We start from the raw sequence: 9,170 nt of genomic DNA on the forward strand, positions 1-9,170 counted from the left end.
GATACACATGGATCTGTGTACAGTCATGTGTAGCTTAATGTCCATGATGCATTCTGTGAAATAGGATGTTATGTGATTTGGATGTTGTGTAAACACTATATTATATACAGGAAGTCCCTGAATTATGAAAAAGCTCTGTTCCTAAGTCTATTTTTAAGTCAAATTGTACGTAAGTCAAAACAGTTGCATGTAGTTGATACCTAACATCAGTTAAGCAAATATTTGTCTTAGTGTATAGTATATAGTATACTTTCTATGCATAAAAAAATTAAACCCTTTCAGATACACAAAAACATCTTTAACATAATACAGTAATAACATTAATAATGTTTTGATGCACATCACAAAGTAGCCCCTATTTGTTATTATGAACCATTGTATATGCCTTGAGTTTTTAACCCTTTTGTGACCCATGGAACATTCTACTTCTGGGGTTTATTGGGAAGCTGATTTCCCACTGACAGTATATGCTGCTGGCATGCAGAAACCTGTATAACTGTCTGAAACAGCCACAAGTTACTGTTTTTACGTGGTGTGGTATGAAATAGTATAAGACTTTTATATTTTTTGGCTTTTTACTGGGAGATAAGCCTTGTAAGTAAATTTCATAGGTTCTTTTGGGTTAGTTGGGAGTTACATTTCTTGCAATAATTCCAGGTTTGAGCAGTTACCTCATTTTCAGTTTCATACATTGTGCTCACCTATGAAGGGATCTGGAAGGTGATGCAGGGTCCAGAGGAACATATGTGTCCCACATAATCACACACAGAGAGAGAGAGAGAGTCCAGAGAGACATACATGTTTCACATAATATGTAGCAAAATCCACATTCTGATCATAACAAAATTTCAGAAATGCTCTGATTTAGCAAGCCTTCCATTAATGAAAACATACAACATCAACAAAAAAATCAAAGCAGAAAATAATTGGGTCATGAAAGTTTAATATAATAGGCTTTATGGGGTTGAGACCACAGACATATATGTGGTTAGATGTTGCCTGAACGGATGTTGTGTGAAACATGCCTGCATTAGAATAAGTTGACAGGGGAAGCCCAGGGGTCCCACCCTGGGTTACAAACCAATGACCAGGGCTTGGATTGAACGGATTGTGAGCCCCCTCATCTGAGAGAGCTGAGCTGGGCTGAATCTAGGCACCCAGGTTAGGTACAGGGCAAGGATGCAGTCTGGGCTCTGCTGTCCAGATCTCCAAGTGTCGGCAGTGGAAGCTGCTCAGCCAAAGAGCCATAACTGTATCAGGACTAGGTTGAGAATGAGGAGCCCAGTCCCATGGGACCCAGCCCCACTCATTGCCTCAGCATAGACCCTTGCCACCTCATTGTTGGGGTTGCCATGAGCTGGGTCAAACCACATCTGGATGCAGTGGCCACTCCCTTGGCTATAGTTGCTGACCTTATAGGAGTGACTCCAGAGGCCCTCACACAGGTCAACAGGTGTGGGGAAGTAGAACTCAAACGTGTGGCAGGCAGCCCGGACTGGACACTCGTTAATCCCTGGAAGGAACACAGGCACTCATCTGATGGGCCAGACTTCATCTCTCCCAATTGCAATTAGAATCACCACTTTCATCCCCATCTTCTCCCCCCACAAGGCCTTCACCTGAGGTCCAGTTCCAGCCCTTTTGCCAGTTGGTCTTGCAGGTGTAGGAGGTGCGGCAGTCCTCCCACCAGCTCTGACAGTCCTCTTTGCACAGGGGCACATCCAGGATCCTCTCTTTGCGCCAGCTCTGGTCCACCTAGGTGAGGTGGAGAGGGAGAAGAGCACCTGTCAGCCAGGCATCTCATCAGCCACAGCCTTGAAGAAGACCAGGATTGGGGGCCAAGGCAGTACCTCTACTACCCTCAGATTAAGCCCTCCCTACAAGTGCCATAGTGCATATTTGTGGGGACGGCAGCCACACCTGTTGGATCCAGGGCCCCAGGTTGGGGGAACACTCATAGAGACAGGTGTCCTGGATGAAGTGGCGTTTGCAGTTGGGCTCCATCTTGCCACAATGGTTCCAGTTGAATTTGTACAGGAGGGAGGTGTCTTTGTGCAGCTCTTGGCTGGTGCTGACTGAGCAGCAGGCGTTCTTCTTCCAGGGACTGCACTGGATAGGAAAGACACAAGAATAAGATTTCCCTTACCACCATGTTAGGCTCCTCTGCCCCAGGTAAATCATCCAGAGGAATCCTCTCCAGAGACTACCCTTCGAAGGTCTCTCATATCGGAGGAATGGGAATTACAAGTATAAGACTTTTTTAAAAAAACAATTTGTGAAAATATATACAACAAAATATTCACCTAGGCAATAGTTTCCGTATGTGTAATTCAGTGACATTCATTACATTCTCCATGTTGTGTCACCATAATCACTATTCTTTTCCAACTTATTCCACAACCATTGACATAAACTCAATGCCCCTAAACAAAATGTCTCCCTGTCCCCTCCTTCCTACCCTTGAAAAACACTTAGTAGTTTCCATGTTATTGTTGTTAGTGCTGTCAAGTTGGTTCTGACTCGTAGAGACACTGTGTACAACAGAACGAAACACTGCCTGGTCCTGTACCATCCTCACAATTGTTGGTATGTTTGATCCCATTGTTGCAGCCACTGTGTCAGTCCACCTTACTGAGAGTCTTCCTCTTTTTCACTGACTCTCTGCTTTATCAAGTGTGATGTACTTCCTTCTGCAGGGACTGATCCCTCCTGATAACCTGTGCAAAGCACATAAGATGAAGTCTCACCATCCTTGCTTCTAAGGAGCATTCCAACTGTACTTTTTCCAAGACAGATTTGTCCATTCTCCTGGCAGTCCACGTATAATCAACATTTTTGCCCACACCAAAATTCAAATGTATCAATTCTTCTTTGGTCTTCTTTATTTAGTGTCCAGCTTTTTCATGCATATGAGGCCATTGAAAATGCCATGGCTTAATCTACAAAGTGACATCTTTGCTCTTTAAAACTTTAAAGAGATCTTTTGGGGAGGGAAAATCTCTGACTAGTTAACAGTCATGTGTTGATATTTGTTTTCTTATAATTTAAAAAAAAAAAACTGTAAAGAGATCTTTTGCAGCTGATTTGCTCAATACAATGTATCATTTGATTTCTTAACTGCTGCTTCCATAGGTATTGATTGTGGATCCAAGTAAAATGAAATCCTTGACAATTTCAATTTTTTCTCTGATTGTCATGATGTTGCTTATTGAGGTCCAATTGTGAGAATTTTTGTTTTCTTTATGGTGAAGTGTAATCCATACTGAAGGCTGTAGTCTTTCATCTTCATTAGTAAGTGCTTCAAGTCCTCTTCACCTTCAGTGAGCAAGGTTGTGTCATCTGCATATCGCAGGTTGTTAATGAGTCTTCCTCTAATCCTGATGCCACGTTCTTCTTCATATAGTCCAGCTTCTCAGATTATTTGCTCAGCACACAGATTGAATAAGTATGGTAAAAGCATACAACCTTGACGCACACCTTTCCTGATTTTAATTTACTCAGTATCCCCTTGTTCTATTCTAACTACTGCCTCTTGGTATTTGTACAAGTTCCACATGAGCACAATTAAGTGTTCTGAAAATCCTATTCTTTGCAATAATTTGTTATGATCCACCCAGTCAAATGCCTTTTCATAGTCAGTACAACACAAGTAAACATCTTTCTGATATTCTCAGCTTTTGGCCAAGATAATATAACATCATCAACCATATCCCTCATTCTATGTCCTCTTCTGAATCCAGCTTGAATTTCTGGCAGTTTCCTGTTCATGTACTGCTGCAATAGTTTTTTAATTGTCTTCAGCAAAATTTTGCTTTCATGTGGTATTCCTGATATTGTTTGATAATTTCTGCCTTCTGCTGGATCACTTTTCTTTGAATAGGCACAAATATGGATCTCTTCCAGTCAGTTGGCCAAGTAGCTGTCTTCCAAATTTCTCAGCATAGAAGAGTGAGCACTTCCAGCACTGCATCCATTTGCTGAAACATCTCAATTGGTATTCTGTCAATTCTTGCAGCCTTGTTTTTTTTTCCCAATGCCTTCAGTTCAGGTTGAACTTCTTCCTTCAGTCCCATTAGTTCTTGATCACATGCTACTTCCTGAAATGGTTGAATGTCAGCCAATCATTTTTGGTACAGTGACTCTATGTGTTCCTTCCATCTTCTTTTCATACTTCCTGTGTCACTCAATATTTTGCCCATAGAATCCTTCAGTATTGGAACTCAAGGCTTGAATTTTTTCTTCAGTTCTTTTAGCTTAAGAAATGCTAAGCATGTTCTTCCCTTTTAATTTTCCAACTCCAGGTCTTTGCACATTTCACTATAATCCTTTACTTGACAAAGTAAAGCCACCCTTTGAAATCTTCTGTTAGTTCAGTTACTTTACTTCATCATTTCTTCCTTTTGCTTTAGCTACTGTGTCCAAGAGCAAGTTTCAGAGTCTCTTCTGACATCCATATTGGCCTTTTCTTTTTGTCCTGTCTTTTTAATAACCTTTTAGTTTCTTCATGCATGATGCTGTTGATGTCATCCCACAACTCATCTGGTCTTTGATCATTAGTGTTCAATGTGTGAAATCTGTTCTTGAGATTGCCTCTAAATTCAGGTGGGGTATCCTCAAGATTGTACTTTGGCTCTAATGGACTTGTTTTAATTTTCTTTAGCTTCAACTTGAACTTGCATATGAGTAATTGATAGTCTGTTCCACAGTCCTCCCCTGGCCTGGTTCTGACTGATAATATTGAGCTTCTCCATTATCTCTTTGCACAGATATAGTCCATTTGATTCTTGCATATGCCATCTGGTGTGGTCTACATGTGTAGCTGCCATTAATGTTGTTGAAAAAAAGGTATTTGAAATGAATAAGTTTTGGTCTTGCAAAATTCTGTCATGAGATCTCCAATGTTGTTTCTATCAATAAGGCCATATTTTCTACCTAATGATCTTTCCCCTTTGTCTCTATCACATTCCAATCATCTCATAGCTTGAACAACCTTGTGCATGGTGCCCTTGTGACCCTTCTGGAGCTTTATGCCCTGCCAGCACATTCTCATGCACTGGAGCTGGTATCAGTTTCATGTAGTGCCCTGCCAGTTCCCTTCCACCACAGCACTTGCGTTTCCTTGTGTCTCATCTGCTTGGCATCTATGGGTCTTTGCTTTAGACAACTGATGCCCCTGTTTTGTTGATGCCCTAAGCATCTGCTTACCTTGCTTATTGGGTAATCGACCCATGCATCAGGACTTCATTTCATGTTATAGATGAGTAATAACATTGTATTGTATGTATGAGTATTATCTTTTAACAGAGTAAGGGCTTAACAGGGGTTATGGGAGATCTAGGAGCACCACTGTCTAGGGGAACAATTATTATTTATATAGCTCTTAACACTCAGGAGAAATGGGAAGGAATACCTGTGGGGACAGGGATACATCCAACCCTCTTCAACAAGCTAGCCCACACCACACGCTGGGTGATACAGAACATTCAGGCATCCCTGACTTCCTGCACAAGCTTCTTAAAATGCCTCAACTCCTGGTTGTCCTGAAAAATGCCATCATCACTAACTTGCCAGTCAGGTCAGTGTTCCTGCCTCCAGAAGAATCAAATTATAAAATGAAAAGCACTAACTCACTCCTTTTCCGTAGTGATACTGCCTCGGAAACCCAAGGAGGGGTCACTATGAGTCGGGGCCGACTCGACGGCACATAACAACAACAACAACAACTCACTCCTTGGTCTACAGTAAAGGCTTAACAAAAATGGGCACTATAGGGATGCAAGGAGCTCTGGTAGCATAGTAGCTAAGGCACTTGACTGCTAACCAGAAGGCCATTGGTTCAAACCCACCAGCCACTCCTCTGAAGGAAGCTTGGGCAATCTACTTCCGTAGTGATACTGCCTTGGAAACCCAGGGAGGGGTCGCTATGAGTTGGGTCCGACTCCATGGCACATAACAACAACAACAACACAGGGATGCAGGGAAGAGTTGGTTGTGGGGGGGTGGGGGCAGGAAGGGAACTGTTGCATTGTGGGAAATTACAGTCAATGTCTTGCGACAAGGTGTGTGTGAGTTGCTGTGTGGAAAAGGAGTTTGCTCTGTGGACTTTCACTTAAATCACAATAAATAAATAAATAAATGGCCACTATCATAATCCATGTCACTCAGAATTATAATAATGTCTCCCTTTCTGATGGTGTAGTGGTTAAAGCATTTAGTTGGTGGTTTGAACCCACCCCCTGCTCTGCGAGAGAAAGATGAGGCAGCCTTGGAAACCCTATGGGCAGTCCTAAAGAGGGTCATTAACAGCTGGAATAGACTTGATGGCAGTGGGTTTGGTTTTTGGTTTTTGGTTTCCCTCAAAGATTAGTGACTATGCCATCTCTTGGCTGTTCACATTAAAGTTCTTCATCTATTTTTTCCCTTCATAGGGTTTTCAATGGCTGATTTTTCCAGAAGTAGATAGTCAGGCTTTTCTTCCAAAATGTCTTTGGGTGGACTCAAACCACTAGCCTTTTGGTTAGCAGCCACGTATGTTAACCGTTTGTACCACCAAGGACTCCCTTATGCCATCTCTTGGCAAAGAAGAAGTACTCCAGAGATTTCGTAAAAGTAAATTAAATGTTGGAAATGACTCAGAAATTATGGAGCTACTTGGGCTTTCCTCTCTTCGTGCCAAGCCCCTAGTGTATGTCCATGGCACCGTTCAACCTAGGAACATCACCAGCCCTCTAACAATGTGAAACCTTGGGGGCAGCAGAGCACAGGCCAGAGGGGTGAAATCCTGGTGTCTGTCATGAATCTGGAGTTCAAATTCAAGCTCAGGTTCTCTGAGCTGCTTATAAAACAGGGACATTGGCTTCCCCTCCCCTCCTCTGTGGAAGCGGCATCCTTGGCTCTCTCCACACTGGACTTCTTGCCACTTCTCTTTTTCTTCCCTGACCCATGGACATGCTGTCCTCTCCCAGGCTGCTCTTCCTGTTTTGTCTTCCTGGAAAACTCTTACTCATCCTCTAAGGCCAAGGTCAATATCCCCTTTACTGGAAAGTCTTCCCAGCATATCTGATTTGTCACTGTCTCTTTAGTACCTAAAGGGGGTGGGGACCTGGCCTGTTTGCCAGTGTTTGCTGTAGCATAGCCATGAGGGACATGTCTCCCCCTCTCTCTTGCCTCTGAGGTCCAGGCATGGCATATAATTAAGGTTAGGAATGGTACTGCCTTTCCCCCTCTTAGCCCCTGCTATTGACTGGCCTCTCAATTCCCACATGTACCTATAACCTCTCTGTGCCTCAGTTTCCTCATGTGTAGGTAGAGAACACCACTTACCAAGCAGACTCTGAGCATATTCACTGACATGGTATAAGGAAAGCACTTAGCTCATGTTCTTGTTGTTAGCTGCATTGGAGTTGATTCTGACTCATGGGTCCCCCATGTGTGTGCAGAGTAGAACTAACTGTTCCATGGGGTTTTCAAGGCGGGAGCTCAGGTAGCATAGTGCTTAAGGCACTTGACTGCTAACCAGAAGGCTGGCGGTTCAAACCCACCAGCCACTCCTCGGAAGGAAGATGGGACAATCTACTTCCATAGTGATACTGCCTCGGAAACCCAAGGAGGGGTCGCTATGAGTCGGGTCCGACTTGACGGCATATAACAACAGCAACCTTTCGGAAGCAGATTGCCAGGCCTGTCTCCCAAAGTGCCTCTGGGTGGTTCGAACGACCAACTTTTCCATAAATAGAGGAGTGCGTAACTGTTTTCACCACCCAGGCCTCCACTTGGCTCTTAGTGGGTACTAGATTAATGGTCCCTCCATTACTGTAGATTTGCTGTCCTCCTGGGGGGAGGCCCTCCAGGATCACCTCTGTGCCCCATTGACTCCTTCTCTCCCCAAAAACTAACCTTTCCACTCCCCTACTGCCAGGGTCAGCCCTTACCCCATACCAGGCCCCACTCTATCCTCACCTGGTCATGCAGTTTGTCCTCGGGACCCGGCTTTGTCTTGTGGTGCTTGGCATCCATGCAGACATTAAGCAGGTCTGTCCTGTCCTGGGGAGTCCTGAGGTGGGTGCCCCATGCAGAGGCCCCCAAAGCTAGAAGCAGCAGCAGTTGTGTCATCTGCCAGGCCATGGCCGTCTGCTCTTATGGAGGAGCCATAGTTAAAGGTTGGAAAGGCCTGAGGGAGAGGTTACAAACTCTTAAATCTCCTCAGTTCTTCTGATCCCCTCTCAACCCCAGATCTTCTGCCCTCCCCACCCTGCATTGTCACTGCTCTTAGGAGAGATGCCCACAGGGTAGCTGAGCCAAGGAATGAGGTAAAGATGAGAGCAAGCCCTTCCTGAGGTCATCACAGATCTGGAGGCATGAATCCTTGAGCAACTCTCCAGCCCTCACACCACTTTCAGTCCAGGCTCTGACACTAGTTTGCTCTGTGATCTTGAAAGGAGCCACTGCCTGTCTCTGGATTTTTGCCAGGGTTTTGTACACAATCTGAAGGCCCTTCCGGTTCCACAATTCCTCCCAAATCTGCACAGGGAGGAGCCACAAGGCATAGTCTGCTGATGGGGGAAGAGGCAGTGACATCACTAGGGTTGGTGTCACCCAATGCAGTAACTCATGGTGTCACACACCCCCATTGACCTCCTCCCATGTAGAATCATTAGTAATGTTTATTATCAATTTTAATCATAGAATACCCACTACACACAGTCATCGAGTAGATTTCAACTCATATTGACCCCCATTGAGTTTCCAAGGCTGTAAATCTTCACAGAAGTGGGTTGCCCCATCCTCCTCCTGTAGAGCAGCTGGTGGGTTTAAACCACCAACCTTCTGGTTAGCAGTCAAATGCCTTACCACTGTGCCACCAGAGCTCCTTAATCATAGAATATGTGACAAACATAGTTATAAATTGCTTAAATGTAATATTTCTTAGATTAAATGAATACTAACAACAAAACTGTTTTGTAAAATCTTTCTACATTAAATTACAATATTATTAGTTACATTATTAGTAACTGAATGGAAGGCTTTTTAAAAATTTTTCTCCTTTTCCTTTCATTACTACTTCATTCTCAAAAAAGTTATTTATTTTTTAAAATATATTTTATTGAAATATAATTTCTGTACAGTGAAATACACAAAACTAAAGTGACATGGGTCAATGAATTTTTTTT

General features: G+C 43.5%; 1 protein-coding gene across 1 annotated transcript; it reads right to left on the reverse strand.

Moving 5' to 3' along the window:
- Positions 1–1,232: 1,232 nt before the first annotated feature.
- On the reverse strand, positions 1,233–8,124 carry LOC103197167 (folate receptor alpha-like). The gene is made up of 4 exons (XM_007941043.1): positions 7,960–8,124; positions 1,921–2,109; positions 1,620–1,755; positions 1,233–1,513 (listed from the first exon to the last, which is right to left on the reverse strand). Exons 1-4 carry the CDS (start codon positions 8,122–8,124, stop codon positions 1,233–1,235), a joined length of 771 nt encoding a protein of 256 aa, XP_007939234.1.
- Positions 8,125–9,170: the final 1,046 nt, after the last annotated feature.

The sequence above is a fragment of the Orycteropus afer genome, unplaced genomic scaffold (assembly GCF_000298275.1).
Source record: "Orycteropus afer afer isolate SDZICR_OR568_19922 unplaced genomic scaffold, OryAfe1.0 scaffold00074, whole genome shotgun sequence".
Classification (NCBI taxonomy): Eukaryota; Metazoa; Chordata; class Mammalia; order Tubulidentata; family Orycteropodidae; genus Orycteropus; species Orycteropus afer.

Excerpts from the sequence above, each read along its gene's own strand:
- LOC103197167 (XM_007941043.1), bottom strand. The coding sequence starts at position 8,124 with ATGGCCTGGCAGATGACACAACTGCTGCTGCTTCTAGCTTTGGGGGCC. Across the intron at positions 1,756-1,920 it reads TGGGGCCCTGGATCCAACAG|GTGGACCAGAGCTGGCGCAA; the intron begins GTGTGGCTGCCG and ends CACCTCACCTAG. Across the intron at positions 1,514-1,619 it reads GGGCTGGAACTGGACCTCAG|GGATTAACGAGTGTCCAGTC; the intron begins GTGAAGGCCTTG and ends TGTTCCTTCCAG.